The following is a 27,446-nucleotide window of genomic DNA, read 5'->3' on the forward strand; positions in this document are numbered from 1 at the left end:
ATACATTTGATTTAATGTAATATGCAGTTTTAGTGTTATAAAATCTTGATCCAGAAGTCTTTATTTCAAACATTGCTACCCATGTTCAGTTCACATTATTCAGACTCCAATTTTTACAATAGCTTTGGAAATTGTTTTATTTCAGGTTCAACAACACTTTTCCTGATATACATTTGAACTAAAAAACTTTTTTTTTTTTTAAGTACTTCCAGAACAAGAAACCATAGACAGTTGCAATTAATACTTATGAACAGGCAGTGGTTAAAGAACACCTGTGTTTTTCTATTTCCACTGGTCAAGTTTTCAGAAATATTCTAGTAGAAAATGTGCATTTTCCACAACAGCAGATATCATGATTGGCCAGAGCAGAACTGGTATTAGTAGGACTTTAACTGGTCCCACGAGCCAACCGAATATGCATTTCATAGGCATAAAGGAATAATCTCTTCTCAAATTCCTTTGAGAGTCCCACCAACATCCACCAAATGGCTTCAAATAGGAAAACAACAACACATAGAAGAGAAATATTTAAACAGCATCTTAGAAACTAACTCTAAAACTAATCTTCAATGTGTTCTCCTGTCATCTTGCTAATAATTTACAGATTTTCAGGAAAAAAAACATAGAAATACTGCAATGTAGCACTCCAAACTTTCGCCTGTAGTGATACAAATAACTGGAATGTGGATTTATTTGCCAAGTACGGTGGCCAGGAGGGCCATTCTGATATACATGCCGTTCTCAGCTTGACGGAAATATGCAGCTCTGGGGTCTGTATCCACCTCCGGACTGAGGGGACAAAAGAAAAAGTCAACTTACTCTGGAAAGTTTTTGTTTTTTAAATGAGTTTCGCTGCACAGCAAAAAAAGGAACTCACCTGATTTCGTTGACCCTGGGCAGTGGATGCATCACCACCATTTTCTTTTTGGCAACAGTCATGATGTGAGGAGTGAGGATGAACTGACCAAAACACTAATAAAAACACAATAAATTAAGGATCTTCATAACTGGACTGGAACGATTAATCGTGATGAATCAATATTAAAATAATCAACAACTAATTTAGTAGTTGATTAATTGCTAACCTGAGTTTAGAGACTCAAAAAAAGTCATTTCGTGAAAAAAACGCATTCCCATAACCAAATTTTCTCAGGCGGTAGAGTTTCAGCTTCAGTTAATTCAGATTTACTAACCGCATGCTATGTGGTGACCTCCAGAGTACTGGTCTAGTTTTCTGTCTAACTTGTAATTTAGATCATTTTCATAGTAATTTCCAATGATTCCAACAATATTTGCATTTTGCTGTAAAATAAGCATTTAGGTTAAAATCATGGTTGTTTTAAGTTTTAGTCACAGCAAGCAAATGCCACCCAAATCTGATTTTTTTTTAGGCAATATAATGTTACTTAATGGATTATTGAAATAATCATTAACTAATTTAGTAATTATTACTCACCAACTGGACCAAAAAACCCCAACAAAAGAGAAAAAAACTGCACTAAGAATGTAAATTTTGTGTTTAAAATTAAAAGCACATTGCCTGTAAATCTGCCTTAGCATCTCAAATGGTAATTTTAGCTTCACTTGGTTTACTAAAGGAATGTTACAGTATTACATATTAGGCAATAAAATGTTAATTATTAGTTTATCATATCTTTTTATGCATTTCTAATAAATGGTTCAATAAAAAAAGCTCCAGAATGTGCCGTTTTTCACTCTTATTAATCGTCAGAATAATCGATAGATTAATCGATTTCAACAATAATCATTAGTCGCAGCTCTACTTCATAATTTTCTCTAAATGTTTAAAACTAAAACCCAACTTACAGCTTTGTACTCATCCTCAGATCCGAATCTCTCCTTTTGGATCCTTGTCATGTACAGGACGTCCGTCTCAGGCAGAGCTTCCTCAATGCTGTCAAACTCTTCCTGTTACAAAAGTAAAACTAATCAGTTTAGTACGCTGGAAGCCATTTTTACACTCTGGGTTCATCTGTGCACTGCAAAAACACAAAATCTTAAAGTATTTTGGTTAAAAAATGTATTTTAAGTTAGTTTCAATACATCTGCACCAGAAACTAGATCAAAAACACTAGATTGGCTGTGTTTTCTCACCTGCTTGATTCCCTTCGAAGCCACATAGCTGATGATCTCTGCAGGCATGTGGAGGTTTTTAGGCGCTACGTAGCGCAGAGTGATGCGGTACTGAGTCAGCAGCTTGGCCAGAGAGTGAACGGTGCGGCCATGTTTCAGGTCTCCGACCATCGTGATCTAGCAGAAAACAAACCGTAAGTGTTGTGCTCCTGATCCAGATTAGGATCCGAGTTTCCCGGGTTTTACCGTCATCCCGTTGACCGTCCCAAGCTCCTCCCTGATAGTGAAGACATCCAGCAGGGCCTGGGTGGGATGTTCCCCGACGCCGTCGCCGGCGTTTATCACTGGTTTACGGCAGTGACGGGATGCATTCTGCAGATAAAATATAACAAAATACTAAACTGGTTCACAAATCATGCAGCTAGAACGTGACCTCCAGAGTACTGGTCTAGTTTTCTGTCTAACTTGTAATCTAGACCATTTTCATAGTAATTTCCAATGATTCCAACAACATTTGCATTTTGCTGTAAAATAAGCATTTAGGTTAAAATCATGCTGGTTTTAAGTTTTAGTCACAGCAAGCAAATGCCACCCAAATCTGATTTTTTTTTGTCCCGTATTCGACTTTTTCACAGCAATCTTTTCACCCCTCTCTTCCAAAAAATTAATTTTGTGCTACTTCCATATGTGGTATCAAGAAGACATTCACAGTGAGCTTTAATTGAACTCTAGTTTGTTTGCCCAGAAAGTCTGAGTCGACTGTGAAGGTGTGAATGCGCAATCGAACTCTGGTCTGCCTACAAACCTCGGTTTCGGTTTGGTTGAAGTGAACTGATGTGCTGCACGCCAAGCAGACCGGAGACTACTCCAAAAGCAGGAAGCGGACTACACCGCCAGGCATTCTGGGTAAATTCAATCAAAACAAATGCAAAAGAAGTGGCTTGTGGTCTTTTACCAAAGACACAACAGAAATCTTGCTACCGCTACTAAAACCGACACCAAGAGCTTCACAAAATCTGCTTCCATTTGGTGAAGAAGAAAGTTTCACTCAGTGTCTTCAGAGGTTTTTGTATCATTTCCTTCGAAGTTCTTGATGCAGCGCCCCCACAGGTGAGGAGGGGACAGGTTGCTCAAAGGGTTTAGTTGGTTTGACATGGTGCAGCATGAAAGAGAATCGCACCAGCTGAAAATCTAACAATTGTTGTATCTTTAGTCCCCAGTTGAACAGAGTCTACCGGTTCTCTTAACAGGTGTATAAACGCCTTATATCAGATACGAATCTGATAGTTTTCTAAGTGTTTGTTGCATTTAAATGTTTAGAAAAGCAAGAGCTACAAAAATCTGTTAGTATGTCTGATGTCCGGCAGACTTGGGAAGAATCAGGATCAGCACTGACAGGTATATATCTTCTGCTCTTTTAGACTGACCTAAACCATAAAACTTCAAAAATAGAAGCATGAACCTCTAACCTAAACATTTAAAAGCAAATTAATGAGAAACAGGCAGTGATCTGTCAGAGCAACTGCAGGTTATGTTTTGCCGATAGGCGGCCGTCTGCCCTTGGTTTCGAGATGACAGATAGCAAGAATTGAGTTACCAAGCTATATCAAAAAGAAAAACACACAAAGCCAAAGACAATAGCTTTCCAGCAGTTCTATGTTAAACGTCTTGGTACAAATTAATAAATGTCAGTGCAAACAACTGCAGGTAATGTTAGCGTTTGAAAATTTAAGAGCAAAGCACTCAGCCAAAGCTTCTTCCACTCAAATCTTTGATTAAAAAAACTCCTTACCGCCTGATTGTTGAAGACTTCCCATCCACACTGATCTACTGAACTAGAGTAAGAAAATAAAACCTAAGAAACTAATTGATTGGGGAAGTTACGTTTTTCAGATATGACATAAAACGAGCAGACATGTTTAATTTGCATCTGCAAAAACCTCTCAGTTTGTCATTGTTTTATGAAAATGTGTCTTCAGCCTGATCGGCACAAAAAGGTTCTTCCAGACTGTGATCAACACCAACACCTGATCAAAACTTTTTCAAATGCAATACAAACAACTAAGTGTATTCATGAAATATTTCAGTTAAACAAACAAAAATGGGGTCAAATAAGGAAAAATATTTAGAATAAGTGTTTGATTTTGACAGGATGGTTAACAGCAGCTCCAAAAGGGACAAGTACAATTATCTTTTCTTTGCATTTAACCAAATAACTACAGGAGGAAATTAATAGCTTATTTATTTATATGGAGACAATGTACATTTCATTAACCTTTTAAAAAGGAGAGAGGTGTGATTCCAGTTTATGGCAAAAAAAAAAAATATTTTCACCTGTAGTCTCAACTACCTGTAACTTAAAGGAACAAAATTTAAAATGTTCCTTTAAATTGAAAATATAAACAAAATATGTTCTTAAATGTTCAGAATCCATGTGGGTAAACTTGTTTCTCTGGTCTTCGTGTTTTAAACAGGAATAAAGTTAAACTTAATGATTATAAAATGTAATTTAAAACCTTGAAAGTGCCGTCTTGTCTGAAGTTTTTAAGAATGTGTGTTGATCCAGAAACCCACCTCCACAGCTCCAGGAGTCGGGTGTCGCAGCACCAGGACGTCAGTGTAGCAGCACATGGTCTGAACAGAGTCTGCCAGCGACTCGCCCTTCTGGGAGGAAGACGTGGAGTCGCTGAAATGCACAACGGAGCCGCCCAGACGCTGCATGGCTGCTGCAAAGGAGCTGCTGGTTCGAGTGCTGACCTCGTAGAACATGGACGCCATGACTTTACCCTGATAGTGGAGGGTAGAACAACAATTAGACAGAAAATATAAATGTTAAAGGTGACCTTTAGTTATTCTTTGGACACGTTAGGATAGGTCTATGGCTATTAAATTTTTTACACAAAATCATTTTTAGATAATGAGATTTTAGTCTGTTGAGTTGTTTGGGGGTCTGTCACTTAAGCTGCTGCCGGCCTCACCCCCCAAACTCAACGTTTACAATCACATGTGAAAATGGCTTCAAACAGATACGCAATTATACAACTGTACGTCTTTCAAAAGCAGAAGTGGAGCCCCCTGCGCAGTCAACAAGAACACAGAAAGTGGTTTCTGGATGCTAAGCCAGCAACAAAACTCCTGACTTTTCCATCAGCCATTGTACAGCACATGCTAATGTGATTTTATATCTTATTTATTTCATATTTAAGTTATGGAACAATTTGCCATTAAATATCAGACGTGTCCACTTTCAAATAACAGTTTTATTCTTTGGCTTTTAACACATGTTGAGACCAAAAAACAATTTATGGCAAGAAAATGACTAGGTGTTTGTTTTTTCATGCTGGGCTGCTTGTAGAAGCACAAATGGAAGTTCAAAAACGTGAAAAATGTGAATTTTGCATAACGCGTCCTAAGATAAGTTACCTTCAAGATTTCCAGGCTTCTCTCTTTCTGAACCAACAACCGCAAAGTGTGAGCAACATTAAAAAGGTGGGACATCTGAAGGAGACAAAAAAACAAAACAAAACTTGATTGTGATTAACAGAATTACAGTCATATTCATGCCCTGCATGAGTTTTTGTCATGGAGGTACCTGCTCTTTGCTGAACTGGCTGACAGTCAGGATGTGCTGGCCCACCAGTGGGTGAAGCAGGGGAGACGTCTGGAAGTGGGGCACCTGGGAGGGAGTCACCTGTTTGGACTCGGACAGAGGGGAGAGCAGCCTGGACAGAGGCGGAGGATGACTGTAGGCGTCACCAGAACTGGAAGGCGGGACCATGGTCAGGTCTGCAGGAATCAGTAAAACACAAGCAGAAGTCCATAAACAATGCCGTTCCTCTGGAACAACTCACAATAACTGTATTCCCATCAACTTTGCAAAAAATGTTTTTGTGCAGGTTTAAGTTGGTTTTGTTTTTTTTGCTTTTACGAAAAGTTAATGCGTTTCTGTTTCCTGTCGGCATTAAGCCTGTCAAATGATCAATAAAATAATTGCATGATAAACTAAAATAAGCTTGATAATTTCCATTTGCATGAGTGTTTATTTTTCCCATGTCTCTCTTTCTACCAAACACTGACAAAAGGCTTCAGTATTGTGCTTTGGTCTCACCTAGCTTTATTTTTGAAGGGCACATTTGTTTACAGACCTCAGGATCCATTTTATTTGTTGTTTCAGTTGTTTTGGCCATTTGTTTTGGATATTTAAAATGTCTTCTAGTGCAAACGTTAAATGTTTGTTAAAAATGACATCTTATTGAAATCAAAACGAATATACAGACAGATCTGTTGACTGCAGGTTTGACTGTGCTGAGGCATGATGGGTATTGTAGTACCTGGTGGCAGACCAGGATCAGAGGAGCGGTGGAGTCTTTGCGGCAGCAGGAAACGGGACTCTCCCGGAGCGCGTCTGGGACTCGGCGGTCTGGCCCGGACGTGTCCTTCACGAGGAGGAGTCGGACGCGGTCGCTCCGGAGACTGATGGAACGGGAAACAAACTTTCTGAATAAAAATAATCTCAAGAAACTTCTTTTTTTTCTTCTAGGGTTTCAGGTTGAATACCAGTGGGATGTCTTTAACTGGTTCAGCTGAGTGTATGGAAGCAGCAGACCAGGTCTTCACATCCTCACCGTAACCAGGAGGCACCAGAACCTGGAGATCACAGATATTTTACTTTAAACTCAGGAAAACATTCATGAAACAGACGATGTGGAGCAAGAAGCCGACCTGTCCGTCGATGTAGGCCACCTCTCCTCGCAGGACAACGCGCAGAACTTTACCCTTCACCTTCAGGCCTTGGAACGGAGTCCACTTGGACTTGGTAAACTGCATGGACTGAGGAATAACCCACTCTTGCTCCAAATCAACCTGGGGGAAAAAAAAAAAAGAAAATATTTAAAGTAGAATTACTTATTATTATTATTATTATTATTATTTATTTCAGTCATTTCTTAACCTTTTAATACACAATGAAACACAAACAAAATGAAATAAGTATTCCAACTTGTTGTATGTATCTGTTTTTCTTTCCAAGACAAAACTAATAAAGAAATAAACAATGTTTAAATTTCTGTTAATGCAAACAAAGTGCGTACTGAAAAAAGTGTTTGTTGTACATCCAAAATAGAATCTTTCCTGTATATTTTATCTCCAAGTAATTCCAGTTGAGTGTGTAGATAAACGCGTAAAAGAATATAAACAATCATAATCAAAATTTATTGTATTTGTTTAGCAAATTAATTTTAATATGTTTTTATTTAAAGAGTGAAAAACAGTTTCAACCCCTTTCAAATTATTCCACACCTGAAGAACTTAATTGCTTTTAATATTCACCCAAAAATTCAGCTTTTTTTTAAACAAATCCTTCTCTCAGTTTTTTTCTTTAATTTTGAATCACTTCTTTATAAAACTTGGAAGGAGATTAGAAAAAAATATGTAAATGCACTCCTGAGCTCTACAAAGGCATCCAGTTTATAATTGTTAGAAATATTTAATTAGTTGGATGAAACTCTGATTAAGTTATAATGTGGACAGCTTTCTCCTGATGCATGTAAACAGGTTTTGTTGGTTTTATGTTTCCCCAGATCTCCTCACAGTAATTCATGTAACAGTACAATTTATAAAGTGATTTTTCTTTTATTAGAAAATCTTTTTATTTTATTCAATGTTACAATGGTGTTTGACTTTTTAAGCTTTTACATTGTTAATATTAGCAGTCCAATGCTATTTGTAGTCGAGCACAACCCCACAAAAAAAATAATCAGATTTCAAACACTTAATCTATTTCAATACATTTTATCATGAGCAACATATCTTTTACATTATCTTGTTACTGCATATTAAAATTTTAGCTTGCCACAATTTAGTTTATTATTATTTTTGTCACACCATTTCTTTAATACGTGTAATTCTCCTGTTTTTACAGTTCCTATGGGAATCTTCACGATTCTTGGTAAAAGAAAGAAAAGAGCCACAGCTTTAATGACATACCTCTACGTAGGTGTTTTCTTGGACAGGCAGGTTGAAAATCTTGCGTGGGTTGTCATAGAGACGTCTGATGATGTCATCTAGAGTGAGGCGGCCATCGCTGACGGCGGTCAGCAGGAGCGGCAGCATCGTTTCCAGGCCGGGGTAACCGGGAGGAGGACGCTCAGCGCTCTTCTCCTCTATGGAGTGAGGAGCTGTCGACAAAAGGAAATAAAACTAAAGGTGAACTGTTGTGCTTCCTTAGAATAGGTCTATAGACTCTCCAAAATATGTTCATTATATGTTTTAGTTCATTAATTGGTACCTACTGATACCCTCATTGAACTAACGGTGGAGAAAACTGTAAAACTAATCCCAACAATATGGAGAGTTATGAGCGATTTTAAGCAGCATTGATTGGAATTTATGGTAAAAGCAATAAATCAAAATTAATAAAACTGCAATAAATGGTAAACGATACAATAAATGCCCACCCCTGGTTTTTAGAAGCAGTTGAGACTAAAATGAAAGTATAAAAATGTGCAAAATGTGAATTTTGCAGAATAGATCCCCTTAAAAAAGTACTTTCTTTGTGAAACAGCCTAAAATTGGCGCTCACTAACCGTGATCTGTAGCGAAGCAGTCTATAACGTCCAGGTTTTCCCACAGCGCCTCCATGTCTTCGCGGGTTCCCAACATGGGTCGGACCTGTGCTCGCCCCTCTCCGATCTCCGCCACGTTTTCCTCGCACAGGAAGAGGTGATGGGGGGCCACCTCACACGTCACCTGGATGCCCTTCTGCTTAGCGGCTCGGATGACCAGGATCTACAAAACAACGCATTGATGATGGCAAATTTATAGATGCTAGGTCTGCACCGTCCAGCTGGATATGAACGGTGACTTACCTCCTCCTTTTTGGCCACATGGCAGATGTGGACGGGACGCTGGTAGAGCTGCGCCACCATCAGGATGGCAGCAACAGTTTGCTTCTCAGCGTGAGCGACGATGGGCATCTGCTTGGGCCAGTTCTCAAAGTGCTGCAAAGAACGATCAAGTAACTATTTTAATTTCAGTTCTTATAAAAATGCTGCTTATCAAATATGACTTGAAAGAAATTTGATTTTATAACTTAGCGCCTTGAAATTGGGACTTTGGCTCTTTAAAAACGATGCTCTTTCAGAAACTCCGACTTCAGGAAGTCATGACAACATGGCTTCTCTAATAACCCATTATTAACCAGTGTTTCACTGATAAGTAGCTCCTGTAATGAGCTCAGCAGAAGCGCAGTTCCACCAGATACTTGCTAATTTCTGCTGACTAGTCTGAAGGAGCTGAGTGAGGGAGTCGCAGGGAAGAGCTGCTCTGTGAGGCGGAAGATTGAAAAATGTTTTTGATAAGGGGAAGACATAACATGATGTAAAGCTAAAAAAAATTTAACATAATACTTCCCCTTTAAGAAAGAAAAGTAAAAAATGTGCCTTTAAAGGATTTTAACAAAATAATTTCATTCTTTTGTAAAATACTTAAAATAACTTGGGCAAATAACTGGAACATATTAAAGAAATGTAAATAGTTTCCATCTTTTCAAAAAAGAATTAAAAGAAGCAGTTATGGAAACTAAAACTAAGGTTTCATGTTTTCATTTACCAAAATGTGGATGTTTTTTTTTTTTTTCTTTTAAGAAGCGAATAAAGTTTCGAGATGCATTACTCTTAAAATTATAATTTCCTTAAGGGACTGTGTTGCAAGAAAGTAAAAAAAAAATAGAATATATAAATTCTATGCACAAAATGTGAAAAAATAAAAAACCTAATTTTTTGAACAGTCACTGGTACAGAGCTTTGAGGTGAAAACATCTGCACTTTTTGGATGATGTGATTTGATTTAACCAACCTCCATCCACAGAGAGACGTTGTCCATCTTGAGGGTGGAGTACGTGTCGTTCAGGTACATCTTCAGACCGGCAGTCTGGGCAGCGACGGACGGCAGGATGGCAGCGTTGTCTGCAGCAGCGCCAACATACAGGGCGTAGTCACAGCGGCAGCCCGCTTTGGCAAGCTGATGACACATTACACATTCAACGCCATATCTGATCAAATACTCCTGGTTTTGGTTATGCAAAAGACTTTTTACAGATGTTTATCTAGAATTTCTACTTCAAATGATTTTTGTCTGGAGGCGTACCTTCTGTGCCAGCGCCAGAGTGCTGGCGTCTGTGATGGCAGGCGACGTGTTGGGCATGGCACACACCAGAGTGACGCCTCCTGCTAGAGCGGCGGCCGTGCCGGAGGAGAAATCCTCCTTATGGGTGGCGCCGGGTTCCCGGAGGTGAACATGTACATCGATTAGACCTGGAGATCAACAGCAAACTGGTCATTTTATGCTGCATTAATAGGTTAACAGGTAAGAAAATAATTTCTACAGAAAATGTATTTATATTAGAGCTGGGCTTTAAATCAATTTTATCAATTAATTGTATTTGCTGTTTATAAGATGTAATATTTGGAAAATCTGTCTGTTTATTTGTACTTTAACTTAAGTATAGTGCCCAGAAGTTATTGGGATAAACAATAATAATATTATTTTGATACCATTTTCAAGTAAAATATTGGAAATGGCAAAATAATTCAAGAACACATTCTCAAAGATCAACCAACTTTAAATTCTAAAAAAAAAATAACACTGCAACTGGAAGAAATGTTAAATATTCAAAATAAATAAAACAACAAAAACACCAAAATAAATGAATTAAGTTCCTGGAAACAAAAATATCTTTTAAAAAGGGGCTAGTTGAGACCAAAGAACCAGACTGAAGACTTTTATCATCCAGTTTTTGGTAAAAAGAGAAAAACAATAAATCTTTCAAATGGAAATTATTGAGTTATTTTTAATTAATCATAGGATTCATAGATTTATTGCTTATTGTTGGGTGACAGGCCAACAGTGTTTAGTATTTCTCCTTCACTGGAAGTGCCTCAGTTGCATTTAAAGAGACGGGTTGCTCTCAGACACACCTCAGTACGAAGGTCAAAATGTGGAGATGCAGACCAAAACATTGAAGCTCCACTTTATACAAAACACAGCAGAAAGTGAAAGTGTAATGTGTTGAATATAAAAGGAGATAATAAAATAAATGTATGGACAGTCCATTTAAATCAGCTAAGACAGAACAAAACAAAAATATTCAACACTTTTTATATTCACACTGCAGACAATCTGAGGGTATTCAGCAGAAGCTCACCAGGCAGACGGACGAGTGTTTGGGAAGTCATGCAGTCGATGTGAGTTTTCACAGGCGGCGATCGACCGATCTGACGCAGAGCCTGCAAACAAATCCGTCACGTGAATATTTTTAGATCCTGCCCAGCAGGTTTTACAAGCCTCGCCTGGAAACGTGCCAGGTTACCTGAACAAAGAGCTTGGTGCATTTGATGTCAATGATGAGCGGGACAGAGTAGTCCACGGCCATCCGCCTGGTCCGGTAACCCTTGGTGACGAAGGAGGACAGGCGCCGGCCGCCGCTGTTCCTCATGGAGAGGTTGATGACCAGTTCGAAGTGGTTCTCCTCCAGGTAGTTCATGATGCTGCGCTGCCTCTCTTTGGTGGGGCCTTCGCTCTCATCTTCCTCAAATGGCCAGTCCACCGCAGTCACCTGGAGAGGAGGAGCGAGGTCACACAGACTGGCCTTTAGTCTAATAAACAATTATTCAGATGATTAACTGGATAAAAAAAAATACTGGCACATTCTTCTGATTTTTCATTTAATCACTGAAGTCTTTTTATACATTAGAAAAATACAAGCGCAAAATAATTTGCTTTCTTTTTTAAATAAGAAAATAAATGTTTATTGCCTAAAATGCAATAATATAACATTACTTTGGTAAACGCCTGATCATTTCTAGCAAAGGATGCATCTGCAGCTAAAAATATATTTGTCGTTGATATTTTTTGGATTATGAGAGGAAAGAAAAAATTAAATAGATTTTTTTTAAATCTGGTGAAGCTAAAACTGCAAGTTGAGAACTTCAGGGCAGAAGTAGGCTTGTTGCAATAGGCAATAAATCACAATAAATTAAAACAAGCTCAATCATTTCCATCAGTTTTCTCTTTTCTCTCTTCCTACCAACTAGCCCCTTTGTTGAAGGACATTTTTGTTTACAGAAGCTTCACAGTTCGTTTTATTTGTTGTTTCTGTTTTATTTATTTTGAGTATTTAAATTGTCTTCCAGTCCCAGTGTTAAACGTTGATTAGAATTTAAATTTATTGATCTCTGAGAATGTGTCTTTGTATTACTATGCCATTACAATCATATTACTTGAAAATGTTCTCAAAATAATATTATTTATCGGAATAATGTCAGGGACAATTAATCATTCAGAGAAATCTGTATATATATTTTTTAAAGTTTTGGTTTAATTGCCGTTAACAGTGAGTTGTTCTTTTAGTAAATGCTCTTTTTAGAGTCTGAATATCCAGTTAATTAATTGATAATTTCACTAATCAATTAATCACTTCATCATATGCATCAACACATGAAAAAGTTCCTATTCATTAACAGTGCAACACTGCCACCTGCTGATTCATACTTATATCTGCAGTGTTGTATTTTAAATCTCAGTTTTAGACTCTTTACAAATTGCTGACATACAAATTTTACTTCATAAACTGTATTTTAACTCCTTCAGCTGTTGTATTGAAGAAAAACGGAGTTTGTGAGTCCTACCTTGACTCCATGCTCTGTGTAGAAGTCGGCAGTTCCCAGACTGGCGTACAGGTCGTAACCCAGAGACTCCAGAGCCTTCACAGTGGGCAGCAGCTCGCTCTTGTTCTGACGCCACACAATTCAAGAATCAGTAAAAGGAAGTCAATCTCACACCGCTCCAGTCTTAACTCCAACACTAAGCTATTCTATTACTGGTAAAGCATTTTATTTTAGCTTTATATGACAGGTTTGTTCACATAATGGTCCAGTTGTCACAAAAACATCTGTTAAACTCAAAGCACGTTAAAAACCTTGTAGCTGCCGATGGAGAGCAGGATGTTCTTCTTGGGGATCTTGAATCCGGTGGAGAGCATGGCTTTGAGGTACGCCTCGTATCTGTTCTCCCCGAAGCAGGCCACTTCCCCAGTACTGGTCATCTCCACCCCGAGCACCACATCGGCCCCGGCGAGGCGAGAGAAGGAGAACTGGGGAACCTGGAGGATGAAAGACACACGGTTATCGTTTTAACAGATGAAGGAGAGGAGAAGCATGTCGGGTTTGAGTCGGATTATTTACCTTAACTCCCACAATCCCTTTTCCACGCATTAGACCGACTGGCTCTACCTCGACTCCCATGATGACTTGAGTTGCCAGGGCAACAAGATCCACTCCCAGCGTCTTTGATACGAAAGGGAAAGAGCGGGAAACTCGGACATTGCATTCGATCACCTTCAGCAGGTCGTCCTTTAGAGAAGGGAAGAGTTAACATTGATAAATAAACTATGCTGTATGATTAAAGTAATCAATGGTAGTATACTCAAAATAAAAAAAAACACTGAAATTATTAAATATTGTGTCCAGTTATTGGTATGAATTGTACCGCATTATTTAATTCCTTTAATATAAGCTGAATAATTTTCTTAAGTACTTATAAGAGCTAATAATATCAATTAATTTGTCAAAGGCCACAAATTTAAAGCTCAATGGATTTGAAGCCCAAATCTGGCTCACCTTGGCGATCAGCTGCAGGTTAAAGGGTCCGGTGACCTGCAGCTCCTGGCCGATGGCGTGAACGATCATCATGATCCTTTCGATGGTTTTCTGGTTGAGATCCTGCGGAGGCGTCACCAGGGTGGCATCGCCGGAGTGCACACCGGCGTTTTCCACGTGTTCAGAAATCGCAATGGCCGTCACGACCCCGTCACAGGCAACGGCGTCCACATCTATCTCCTGGTATACACCAACAAAAAAGAATTTCATTGCCGTAACCTGAGGCAATGTTTTCTACTAGTGTGTAATTATCGTATAGTTTATCATTTATAAGTTGGAAGGATTTTCAAGAGCAGTATTTGCATTGGTGGAGATATAATTTCTGTGTTTCCATTACAAACTTTGTCAATATTCTGTTAATTTTTCCATTAAGCCAATTTATTTTTGAAACGTCAAAATGTGCAATGGAAACACAGCTAATGTGATACAGTTCAAACTTATTATCACAATGGTACAGTAAAATAATGTGATAAAACGTTAAGTCCGTATTGCCCAGCTGTAGCTTTAACTCACCTTTGCTTCCTGTATGAATTTAGAGATGACGACAGGATGTTCTTTGGATACCGCCACTGCGCTGCTCAGGTATTTCTCAAGGTCGCTGTCGCTGTACGCCACGTTCATGGCTGCACCGCTGAGAACATAGGAGGGTCGGACCAGGCAGGGGTAACCCACCGTCTCACAAAACTTCACAGCAGACTGCAGGAAGAGAGAAAGAAGAATTAAAAAACTGAGCAAGGCACTGAAGTGACCGTCCCTCCGGGTTGCCGTACCTCTGTGTCTGAAAGCTCCTTCCACTGAGGCTGGCTGATCCCGATGGTGTCCAGCATTCTGGAGAACTTGAATCTGTTCTCCGCGCTGTCAATGAACTCGGGTGACGTTCCCAGGATGCGGCACTGCTGGCGGTGCAGCGACATGGCGATGTTGTTGGGCAGCTGACCCCCCATGGAGAGGATGACCCCCTCTGGGTTTTCACTCTCGTAGATATCCATCACCACCTAAACAAAGTAAAAAAAACTTCCTAATATCTCAGAGTTTCTTTTAGAGATCTGCTTCAACAGGCGACTCACCTCAAAGGAGATTTCATCAAAGTAAAGTCGGTCACACATGTCGTAGTCCGTACTGACCGTCTCAGGGTTGTAGTTCACCATGATGGTTTTATAGCCCATCTGTAAATAAGTTCACAACTTAATAACTTGAATTCAGTTGAATTTGTTTTTAAACTACCTGTTGGGAAATTCTCTGGCATCGCTGAGGATGAAAATAATTATAAAGCTGCTCGGGTTAAGAAAAACTGAAATTCTGAAATAAGGTTGGGCAAAGTAACTGATAACTTTGGTAATATGCAGTTTATCTCTCGTCTTGTTTAAAGTCAAAGTGGTTTGTACGATTTCAGCAAAGGACTCAGACATGACAAACTTGCAAGAGCATTACACATACATTCGCTGCAGACTTTTTAATTTTAGTTTAATTTTGAATTTGTCTCAGATGAAACAACAAATCCGTAGAGCAGAAAAAGTTTTATAGATCTAAACCACAATTAAACTGGGGAAAAGCCAATTCCTGTTTGCTTGCCCACGCAACTATTTCACAGAGGAAAATAAATAAAGATAAAAAGTGTTTTGAAGTTATATATTTGTTTGGTCAAATCCAATAAAAAAAAAAAGTGGAGTATCGTCTGTGATGTTGTTGTTGACTGTTATCTTTTTAATATCACACGCCTCTTGCTCAGCTTATTGCTGACTGTCAATAAATTCATCCGATCTCTCAGCCTTACTATGAGGCCGTTCTTTTAAAAACTCCACCATATTTCAACCATTTCCAGTGACCGCACCTTGCGGAGCTCCGTGATGCAGCCGACGGCGCACCAGTCGAACTCCACGCTGCTGCCGATGCGGTAAACGCCCGAGCCTATGACCATGACGTGCGGCTCGTTGAAGCTCAGGTCGTTCTCAGTGCCGTGGTAGGTCAGGTAGAGGTAGTTTGTGTGCGCCGGCCACTCGGCCGCAACCGTGTCGATCTGCTTCACCACCGGCAGGATGGAGTAATCGTGACGCAACTTTCTAACCGCAAGCTCCGTACTACAGGAAGGAAAAACTGATTTAAAGAAAAACAGAAACACAACGATCAAATTGGATCCAAGGCTTGATTCCTGCCCACCTCTGTACAGCCAACGCGATCTGCTTGTCCGAGAAGCCCAGCTGCTTCGCCTTACGCATCACCTCTAGAGGTATGGTGCTCTCCACCTGGATTTAGAAGGAAGAAGAAGAAAATTCAGAGTGCAATCTGATTTTAAAGATAAGCTCATAATGATCCAACCGTTTACCTGGTTGTACTTCTCAAGCAGTCGCTCGTGATCTGCAATGTTTTTCATTTTGTGCAGGAACCAGCGGTCGATCTTTGTGAGCTCATACAGCTGATCCACTGAGTAGCCGGCTTTGAACGCAGACGCCAAAACAAAGATTCGCTTATCGGTGGGAGTCTGCAGCTCCTGCAGAAAGGAGAGGGACGGAAAGATACGACCTGACTCAAATAAATATGCTCAACTCAAAAATAATTCATTTATCCCAAAAGGATTAGTATATTTAAATTTTTTTAATCTTAAAAGCAAAATGTATATATTTTTGCATAGTTTTGTCTTAATTAGTGCTTTGAATATGCCGTTCTTTTAGCAAATTACATTTTTTTGAGTGTGCATACACCAGTTAATTGGTCAATTACTAAATTAGTTGACAATTATTTCAATCATCTATTAATTTAAAAAAGGTTGGTAAGAGTCTGTGAAGAAACCCAGGCAGGATTCACAAACCTTCTCAGAGACGGGTTTGATGGTGTGGTCAAAGCCGACACAGTTCTCATCCACCATCCTGAGAGCTTTCTGAAAGGCCTCCTCAAAGCTGCGGCCGATGGCCATCACCTCCCCTGTGGAGAAAATAAAATTAAAATAAACTTCAAACTCACTGAAAAGAATATGACTGGACAAAAATGCCTGCAGCTATCTGAGTTTAAATAAGACAAAAAAAGGATTCTATGAAAATTTGTTTCTTTTTTGTCTTCTTTAAAATATAAATACGCAAATACTGTGAAGTTACAGCATATTTGCAGTGCAAGGGGTTTAAATTTGGAATCTGCAAACACAAATTGGGGGGGAAGAACGGATGGATAGATAAACAGATGGGTGAACAAACAGGAATATGGATGAATGGGCAGACAGATGCATGAAAGGATTGATGGGCAAACAAGAAGATGGAGGGTCAAACAAGCAGACGGATGACTGTCAGATATGGGATGGAAAATAGTCTGAAAATCCAAATAACTTTTTTTCCACACAACAGATCTGGAAAACTGAGATAGCAATAACATAAACTTACGAAACAGATCTCTGCAAGTGAAGAAAAGTACTTCAAGTCAGGATGCAAAACATGTTCATTACTTTTTTCTTTTTAAAAAAAAAACGCAAAATAATTTTTAGATGAGATTTTAGTCAGAATGAGTTGATTTCTGACTAAAATGTCACTGGCAACGCCTCTCAACTCAAGGTTTACACTCGCACATGAAAATGGTTGCAAACATATGCACAATTATACAACCGCACATCTTTAAAAAGCAGCAGTGGAGCCTCCTGCACAACCAACCAGAATGGAGCAAGCAGTTTCTGGATGGTAAGTCAGCAACAAAACACTTGTATTTTCCAGCAGCCATTGTATTCAGCGGTAAAACCAACTGACCATCTCTGCTTGGGTTGCCAGGTAATGTGGCATTGCCTGGCAATTTTGACTTAATAAATAGTGAGGTTTTTGAACTTGTGATTAATTAAGTCAATTATAACTATAAAAGACATTAAATGTATTGCTGTAAAACTGCTGGATATTTTTTGATCATTTGGATTGTTTCTAGAAGCAGCAGAAATCCTGCTAGAAGCAGGTAAGCAGGGTAAATTTTGCTGTTAAAATTACTGAGGAAAACATTGAAAACTTATACACTTATACTCTCTTACCAACGCTCTTCATTGAACTGCCGATCTTGGTGGAAACCCTCAGGAATTTGCTGAGATCCCATCGAGGCACCTTCACCACACAGTAGTCCAAACTCGGCTCAAAGTTTGCTGTGGTTGAGTTGGTGACCGAATTTCTAAAAGATGAAGCAAAAAATCACATCAGAAGGTGCAATATATCAAGAAAAAGATTACATTTTAATTGTAAGCTGTGAAATTAGAGGATTTGTTGGTTGAAATACATACTTAAGTTGGGGCAGCGGTATTCCCAGGCCCAGTTTAGCTGCTACATATGCCAAAGGGTAACCAGTTGCCTTACTGGCCAGAGCAGAGCTCCGCGACAGGCGAGCGTTCACCTCTATGATGTAGTACTGCAGAGAGAGTATTCAGGATTACAGCAGTGCACAGTTTACAGGTAGAGATGCCATTAATGAGCTAATATAAAGCTGATTGATCCTATTGACAAGCAGCCATTTTCTTAAAAACCAGAGGTTTTTTTTTTATAAGCATCTTGTGTTTACATCTTGTGGTGTACCTGATCAGATTCAGGGTTCAGAGCATACTGGATGTTGCACTCTCCCACGATGCCGAGGTGTCGGATCACTTTGATGGCCGTGTTTCTCAGCATGTTGTACTCGTGATCGTTTAGTGTCTGGCTGGGAGCCACAACGATGGATTCCCCTGTATGGATGCCCAGCGGGTCGATGTTCTCCATGTTGCACACCTGAACAGCAGCAGGAAGGGAAAGTTAAAGTAAAAAAAAAGGTCTTCCAAGTAGAATAAATCTGACACGAGGTACTCACAGTGATGCAGTTGTCGTAGGCGTCTCGGACCACCTCGTACTCGATTTCCTTCCATCCTTTGAGGGATTTGTCTACAAGGACCTGAGAGGTGTGAGCGAAGGCTGACATCACCAAGGAGATGAGCTCTTCTCTGTTGTTGGCGAATCCGGAGCCCAGACCGCCGAGAGCGAACGCAGAGCGGACCAGGACGGGGAATCCCAGGCGCTCTGCAGCAGCAATCGCCTAGAAGGAAAATTCAAAGTGACTTGGGGCTGGACAATATAGCTTTAAAATAAAATCTCAGGTTACTTCCTTTCCAGACATGACTTTAATAAACTTTTTGTGTTAGTTTATTTTCTAAAATTGAAATTACAAATGACAGAAATAAAGGATTATTTTCAAAAAGTGGCCATCATCCCTTCTGTGAGTTGTAAGGCAGAGAATTAGAGCAAAGCTGTTTAATTATGAGGATAGTCATAATATTAGCAGACTAAGATGCAACTTTACCAGAAAAAAAAACATTTAAAAATTATGAGAAAAAAAAAATTGTTTTAATCAGAAAAAAGCTACCAAGATCTGAAGTCACCACGTCAATCAACTTTAAGATAAAAACAAAAATAAAAAACTTAGCTTGGCCCTAATATTCTGTCGTAGAATTGACCTGAATTCAAAGTCCAAATAAACAGCAGATTTTTAAAAAATGTCATTTTCAAAAACCAAACATCTGATCAAATTGATTTATCGTCAAACCCCAAACACAATTACACAGTCATCTCATTTAAAAAACAAAAACATCTCCAGATTCTTGTTTTTGCAGTTTTTTGCTGTTTTTCGCACATTTTAAGTATACATTAAGTTTAAATGTGACATTTATATATAGATCAGTTTCTAAATGTAGAATCTGCATAAACAGAAATGGAAAGAGTGGATTAATGTTAAATTGAGAAAGGAAAATATGAATGAGTGTTTGGATTGATGAATAATGGAGCAACAGATATGGAAACAACTTTTAGATGATGGGATATTAAATTTAGTCTGGAAAAACTGTGAGGTACACTGACATTAACGTGAAACAAAGTTACATTTTTATCTCACCTGCTCTACTGAAAGAGCCGCCTCACTGGGAGCAACATGCTCATTGATCTCCTCCATTTTCTCCACAAAGATCTTCCTGTCCTCCGTCATCTCGATGGAGGCGACCGGCGTTCCCAGAACCCTCACTTTGTACTTCTCCAGGACGCCCATCTTGGTCAGCTCCACGCCGCAGTTCAGCGCGGTCTGACCGCCGAACGTCAGCAGGACGCCGTCCGGACGCTCGTTCTTTATCACCTGGAGACGGGACACAGCGTGTAATATCGCTGCTTTCTCTATAATTGCATGATTATTTGGTTTATCAAAGGGAAAAGATGAATCCACACCTGAGTGACGTAATCTGGTGTGATTGGCAGGAAGTAAACTTTGTCAGCGAGACCTTTGGATGTCTGCACAGTGGCAATGTTGGGGTTGATCAACACAGTCTGGATGTTCTCCTCCTTCAGAGCCTTTATAGCCTGCAAAGGAAAACAGAGTGAGTTAGCATGAGAAATAGGCATAAATACTTAAATTTACAGGGTTAGTAAATGTTTCCCACAGTAAAATTCAAGCACTTTTCAAGCATTTTCAGGCTAAGTTTTCAAATTCTTCTAGCATGAGAGAAAAAATACAATACAAACTAAAAAAGAAAATGTTTCAATTCATTATTTTATGACTTTATTTATATTTTTGTGGCTGTATTCTACATTCTGCACTAAAATATAGAACAATTTTACATATGAAATTTCTCTGTCTCACACAAAGTTCTAACAAAATAATCTCCCAATTTCAATAACTTTGTTCAACTTACAAAATATAAGACAATCAATAAATCATTAAGTCATTAGAAATAGTAAATATTCATTACATTGAAACAATCCAAGCAAATTGTGGGTAAATAACATTCCTGCTCAAATTACTTAAACACAATATACAATAAAAATGAGGGGAAAAAATTTGTACAGTCAGTTTAACTTCAGACTGAAAAATATGTCTCTCTTTTTATTTTGTGTGTGAAAATACGTGGTTTTGAATGTAAATAACGTTTCACAAATCTAGGCTTTTAATCAAATATTAGATTGCACTTTATTCCTAAAGTGTGCCTTGAAAAACACCTAATCAAAATTCAAGCATTTTCAAGGATTTAAGGCACTCAGAATGTAAAAAGTAAACATACATTTATTTGGATGTATTATAATAATCTTAAAGGTGACAGTTCTTTAATGTCGGACCTGAGATCCCGAGTAGTCGAACTCTCCAGCTTGTCCGATGGAGAGCCCCCCAGAACCCAGGATGAGGACTTTCTTGGGCCTGACGACCTCATTGGGTTTTGGGGCACCAGAGTATGTGAGGTGGTCCATCAAACGCTGCTTCACTGGAAACAAAACACATCAATTATGAGGGTGCAACTAACGATTATTTCAGTAATTAATTTAATCGGATAAAACAAAACAGTCACATTCAACAGATTTTTCATGCAAGACATTTTAAATAATTAAATGTAAATAATTACATTATATAATAATAGTAATAAACATTTTATTGCCTAATATGCAATTAAATAGCATTCCTTTTAGTGAATTTGAAGCTAAAATTAGGCAACTTGAGGAGTCTTGGCTAAAATACATTTCCAAAGGTTTTTGTACAGTTGTGGCTTAATTACTGAATATATTTTTCTCAGCAAGTTGCCATTTTTTTGAGTCCATTCTCCAGTTAATGATAATCGATTACCAAATTAGCTGAGGACTTATCATAATTAATTGCAATTAATCCGATTAATCATTTCAGTCTTATTTGCTTTTACATAATTGAAATAAAATAGTAAAAATCAAGTATCTGCCCTTTTAAATCTCTAATCTGTTTAATGTTGCATAAATTAGACTTTATAATGCAGGGAGAATGTAAATACCAGATTTTCCTGCGCTGCCCTCTTTGAAGTCTTTGACTGTGTCCAGAAAAACATCAAACAAGCTGACCAGATCTGTGGGGCCGGCCATGTGCTCGGGGTGGAACTGAACGCTGGGAGATGAGAACATTTTCTGTTTTCATTCACATGAAGTCTCTGCTGTGAGTCTTCAGTTGGGTTTTTGGGTCAAACATTTACCTGAATAAAGGTTTGGAGTTGTGCACGATGCCCTCGCTGGTGTGGTCGTTGGCGTTGGTGAACAGAACGTCCCAGTCGTTGGGCAGGGTGTCGGGGTCGACAGCGAAGCCGTGGTTCTGGCTGGTGATGAAGCAGCGGTTGGTTCCGTTATGGAGGCACGGCTGGTTGTGGCCACGGTTACCATACCTGAGATTATAAACAGGAAAAGTTACAAAGAGACTTTTTTTATTCAAAAAATATGACAACCAAGATGTACCATTCATAGAGTTCACTTGTGAACCATAAGAAGCCTTTCAAGTTCAGTATTTTATTAATATTATTACTGGTAGTAACAGCAGAAGTGTAAGAGGTATTGGCAATATTAGTTTTAATCTTTTTTTATTCCTTATTTTATTATTAATTTGAATTTCTACCTTGAGAAAATAATTTACAGTTTTTCTATCATTTTGAACCCCTTTAAACTCTCATTTCAGAATTATTAAAAAAAAAAAAGTTAATCAAATGGTTAACTTTTTTTAACCATTTAAAAAATGGTTAAAAAAAACATCTGCATAGCTGTAGTTTGTAACAATGAGTCCAAACAAACTGTGAGGAGTTAAGCAACATTCCTCTGAGCAGTGGGAACGTTCACCGTCCTGATAAAAGCTGCCTGACAGGCTGTCTAATCTCCGCTCGCTGGGCTTTTGAGGCTCAGGGTCGCTGGGTTTATGTTGCAGCTTCTGACCAGTCCAAATCTCCAGAGCTCATTCAGGAGACACCAAACCGCTGAGGACAGCAGAATCTGCTTTTCACAGCTTAAAGAGTGAAAGCACCAAAGCTGGAGGATTCTGGGAAAATCAGGTTACTTTATCTGAAGGCTCATAATTTAATCTGGTGTGACTGAGACGTAAAGCTGTTATCTTTCCAACAGCACTGATCTTTTCTTCAGAGTTTAGTAGAGCGTTATAATTTGAATAACGCTCTACTTGCTCTTTTCTTTAAAGGAGAAAACTCACTTCATCTTGTAGGTTTTTGCTCCAATCACCAAGGAGAGCAGCTGATGTCCGAGGCAGATCCCAAAAACAGGCTTTGGCTGATCCACACAGACCAGCTTCCTCACGTTGCTGATGGTGGCCTGGCAGAACTGGGGGTCGCCGGGGCCGTTGCTGATGAACAAACCATCAAAATCTGTGGAAAACGATGAAACGAAATGTTCCAAAACCTCAACATTAAACAATTGGCGGTCCAATCTAACCAAGAACAGCTTTACAATGTGAAGTACTGACCGTTAGTGTCCAGCGGATGGTCCCATGGTACGACAGTAACGCGGGCTCCTCTTTGAGCCAGGCACCGGATCTGGTTGTACTTGATGCCACAGTCGACTGCCGTGATTCGCAAACTACCACTTGGGTTGAACACTCTTGGTTCCTTGAGGCAGAAATTACATTAAGTGTGTCATCAGTAGTTAAAATCAGGAGATTAGCAAAATACCAGGCAGAGTAGATGACAGATATGTTACAAAAGAGTAACAAAAACCACATAATTTATGTTATATGACAATTCATTTATGCATATCCTGTTAAAATTCATGACAGAATCAATAGTTTGCCCCATATAGAGTTAATGAATGTCACATATTTAGTCTTCTTGGTCAGCCGTAAATGAACAAGGTAAGTCTGAAAGTACCATGCCACACTGATAGGGGGCAGTGCTGAGCCCTTTATGCACAACTGGCAACAGGTGCTCTTCGTCTACACGTTTAAATGAGTGAAAATAAATCATAATAATATAATATATGTGAATAATATATGTGACTAGGTTTCCTGCTGAACTTATAGGCATCTCTGGTAAAACTAGTTTTTCTGGAACTCAGAAAAACTACCTTAGCAAATACTTTTTAGACTCCTTTTCTCCCAACCCAGAACAGGAATTAGACCAGAAGATACTTATATTATCTAGCAACCCTGAATAGAAATATCTAGTTTATTTACTTTGGATCAACATTATTAGCTTTTTCTTCTTTTGCTCCTTCTTTTGGTTTGTTATTTTGTTTGAATTTCCTTTTAAATCCTGTAAAGCACTTTGTATTAACTTGTTGCTGAAAATGTGCTATATAAATAAAATTACCTTTAACTTTATAAACATTCTGGGTGAGTTACCTTCATAGACACTTCCTGGACGAGGTTCCTCTGATCAGGGTTATCAAAGGGGACGCTGTCCTCTGGAGTCCCATCTACAACCAGTTTCCCCAACATGGTGCCCTTCTCTCTTATCTTTTTAGTCAGACAGCGAGTGTCAACACCTGGAAAGAAGGAAAACAACTTTAAAAGCCTCAGTTTAGCAGTGTTGCTGAATAAAAGGAAAACATGCATTTCATATTGAAAGAATTTGCTTAAACTTAGATTTTCCTGACCTTGCAACCCGGGAATGCCATGCTCTTTGAGCCACTGGTCGAGTGATTTTACTGAACTCCAGTGACTGGGATCCTCAGACAACTCTCCGATGATCAGAGCTGCAGCGTGAATCTTGGAAGATTCAAACCACTGAGGAGAACAACATGAAAACAGGGCTGAAACAAATTATCCCATTAATCCATCATCGAAATAATTGTCAATTAATTGTTGCTTTTTGCAATCCAATTAACTGATTAATAGAAGAAAATTAAATTGGCTCTACATTGTATTGATGTTAAATACAGCAAAAAGGGTTGAACTTTTCACGTTATTAGAAGTATTTTTGTCTGCAGATTGCATTTTAGGCAATAAAATTGTTATTTTCTTATTTAAAAAGGGGAGGTTTGTTGGATTATTCACATTACTTAATGTATTATTGATATTGCAGAAAATAGACTTGAGTGGTTAACTAAAAAATCTGTAGAATGTATACTTTTTAAATCTGATTACGCCATTAATCATCAGATTAATCAAATGCAAAAATAATCTTTAGTTCCCGTCCTACATAAAAGCAAAAATTACAAAAATTCACGTTGTGTTTTCAGCCTATTAATCAATGAAGTTCATTTGTACATCACATTTTAGCAACAATGCACTTGACCAAAGTGTCAACAACTTAGAAAACCAGAAACAAACATTATATTTTGATTAGTGCCATTATCAAAATCATCAATACACAGCAAATAAACTCCAAATTAAAACTCCATTTCACTTCGTCCACCTTATCCCACCCTGATTTTTCAGTAACTGTTGTTACCTGGCTAAGTCCAAACTCTCCCTCTGTGTCGTTTGGTACTCCATAGTTGCCGATGAGAGGGTAAGTGAGAGTGAGCAGCTGGCAGCGGTAGGAAGGGTCCGTCAGAGCCTCAGGGTAACCCACCATGCCTGTCTGGAAGACTAAACACACAAAACATTCCTCAGTACAACACAAAACAACATCCGTCTATGTTTTTATTTAATATCCAAAATGTCTTTTTTCCAATTTTCTAAGATGGTGCAACGTTTTTCTTTGGACTTTATGCTTCTTATGCTTTCTGATGACTTTAGAAGTAGTGTTGTCATGTTGTTAACTAAATGGATTTAAAGTTTTAACAATATATTTTGTGGTTCTATTGGAATAACAAACGTGGTAAGAACTACTACCACGTACAGCAATCATAGCCCCACAAACACTGATCTTGGAAAAACATTTGAAATGTACTTCTTTAAGACACCTGTCACAATAGGAAGTGTTATTGATATCACTAAAATGCACACAGTAACTGTATTTAATCATATTTTCAAATTTATTGATACTTTCATTCAACAAACAGTTAAGAAAATAGTAAAACCAAATCCTGACTATATGGAAAGTTTTGGGTGGTTTTATCTATCAATTAGAATTTATTGTGACAATAGCAAATCAAAATACTTATAAGAAATTTATCACAATAAATCATGAATACAGTAAATGCTCACCTCTACTGTTAAATATATTTTTATTTTAGAAAATCTAAGCAAAACTAATTGAAATTGAAAACAAACGAACATACTCGGGTCCAAAGAAAAGTGCAAGAAAGGTCATTTAAGAAATGTATAAGTTGTCCATATTTGTGCAAAGAAAACAATAAAAAGCGCTTTACAAGCCTGTTACTTACAAAATAACAGGTTTTACAAAGCTAAGCAGTGATGGTTAGAAAATCTTACTGCTGCTTGGAGGAAGAATCTGTGATAATGCTCCTTTGTGCAACTAGGATGGCATTCTAGCTACAATGATTCAAAACTGATAATACTTATCTATACAAGGATTCTTGTTCTCATTGATAATCAAGTTAAAACTTGAGTGTGGAGTTGAATACAATCTAATGACCTAATTAAATAACTGAAAACCTGAAATATTTGTCAAGCTGGTTGCACTGTGGCACATTTTGGCAATCAACACTTGCTAACTTGCTCATCAGTTTTCACTGAAGTTTAGAACTTGGGTCTTTGGAAGTAATTTATTTTACGAGCTGACAAGAAATGGCATGTTTGGGAAGAATTTCAGCTTATATTGACCGGATGAATGGAATCCGGCCACACAACTACACTGTATCTACAGTGTAGATAAAGGACAAGTTAGCAGAGTCTGGTGCTAAACAACTGTGATCTGTGACTCCAAATTCACAGAGATCAGGGTACAAAAAAAAAGTCAGACTGAAGGCAGCGAGATATCCAATATATTTAATACAGACAAGGAAGTTAATATACATTAAATATAATATAGCTAACATTTTCATATTACTTACCAACTTCTCCCGAAACAGACACATTCGCACCAAAAAGTCGACCCCTAAATCTTTCTCCATCTTCCAGAATCAAAGTAGCTAAAGTTGCCATTTTTTCCTATCAAAAAGCTAAAGCTAACACAGGCTTGCCGTTTAAAGAACGGTCCCCACGTGAACCTTGCGCCACACAGCGCGCGAGATGCACAGGATGAATAAAATAGAGATAAAGACGAGCTTTAAGAGTTAAAAAGGGTTAGCTAGAAGCGGTAGTGTATGTTGCGTCAATTAAATGAAAACAAAGGTGAAAGAAAGCGAAATTGAAGAGTTTGGCGGTTAAACGAGCAAGAGAGATGCTAGAAAAGTGTTCCACACGCGCCGCCAGCAGCGTGGAAGTCGGCCCGCGGTGAGTAGCCGAATGTTTGACGCAAAACGAAATTTGAGCTTCCGGAAAGAATTTTCAAACTAAAATCAAATATCTGAACGAGCTATTTTTCTGTATAAGGTATTAAAGAAGTCATACGTGGTTGATTTATCTCATGAATATAAAATCTTAGATAATTTTTAAGAACAGAGAAGACTTAGATTTTTTAGCACAATTTTTAGCACGATTTTGAAAATTTGAGAGTAAAATGTTGTAAACAATGTTTAGATAAATACATACAAATAGATAGTGTTTCCCACCCTGTCTAGCAGCTTTAATATTTAAACACTTTAAAATAGTTATAGTTGCTTGACAAGTATCAGATTAACTATAGAATCTAATTTCATAAATGGCACAGTAATGTTGATACGATAGAAAAAAGTTGCTATACTGCTGGTATTTTAATTTGAAAATAAAGTTTGTTCGTTTCCATGTTGACGTCATACGGTAGACTGTTTTTTTAAACATTGGATTTTTTTCATTGATTTTTTTTCCCCAGTGCGTGTTGTAGTAAAGTTGTCTTAAAATGCCACGTTGGTCAAATAGCTAATCTGCTAAAAACACTTTAGACATTTTTTAAATGACAGCTGA

At 38.3% G+C, this 27,446-nt stretch overlaps 1 protein-coding gene across 1 annotated transcript; it reads right to left on the minus strand.

The window, feature by feature from the left end:
- Positions 1-110: 110 nt before the first annotated feature.
- cad (carbamoyl-phosphate synthetase 2, aspartate transcarbamylase, and dihydroorotase) lies at positions 111-26,832 on the minus strand. The gene is made up of 44 exons (XM_014986032.2): positions 26,456-26,832; positions 24,946-25,085; positions 24,149-24,278; positions 23,895-24,037; positions 23,022-23,163; positions 22,752-22,923; positions 21,757-21,942; positions 21,562-21,671; positions 20,885-21,027; positions 20,000-20,131; positions 19,677-19,910; positions 18,603-18,824; positions 18,335-18,523; positions 18,046-18,170; positions 17,803-17,936; positions 16,615-16,727; positions 16,132-16,296; positions 15,966-16,051; positions 15,640-15,886; positions 14,876-14,974; positions 14,579-14,803; positions 14,322-14,504; positions 13,770-13,988; positions 13,335-13,502; positions 13,070-13,252; positions 12,780-12,884; positions 11,462-11,707; positions 11,297-11,378; positions 10,240-10,406; positions 9,949-10,113; positions 8,961-9,092; positions 8,679-8,880; positions 8,080-8,270; positions 6,817-6,957; positions 6,652-6,741; positions 6,426-6,567; positions 5,687-5,880; positions 5,518-5,592; positions 4,669-4,881; positions 2,341-2,466; positions 2,116-2,271; positions 1,828-1,929; positions 878-972; positions 111-789 (listed from the first exon to the last, which is right to left on the minus strand). Exons 1-44 carry the CDS (start codon positions 26,544-26,546, stop codon positions 690-692), a joined length of 6,705 nt encoding a protein of 2,234 aa, XP_014841518.2. The 5' UTR covers positions 26,547-26,832; the 3' UTR covers positions 111-689.
- Positions 26,833-27,446: the final 614 nt, after the last annotated feature.

This window comes from Poecilia mexicana, unplaced genomic scaffold (assembly GCF_051168715.1).
Source record: "Poecilia mexicana isolate PSO_F unplaced genomic scaffold, ASM5116871v1 scaffold_21, whole genome shotgun sequence".
Lineage (NCBI taxonomy): Eukaryota > Metazoa > Chordata > Actinopteri > Cyprinodontiformes > Poeciliidae > Poecilia > Poecilia mexicana.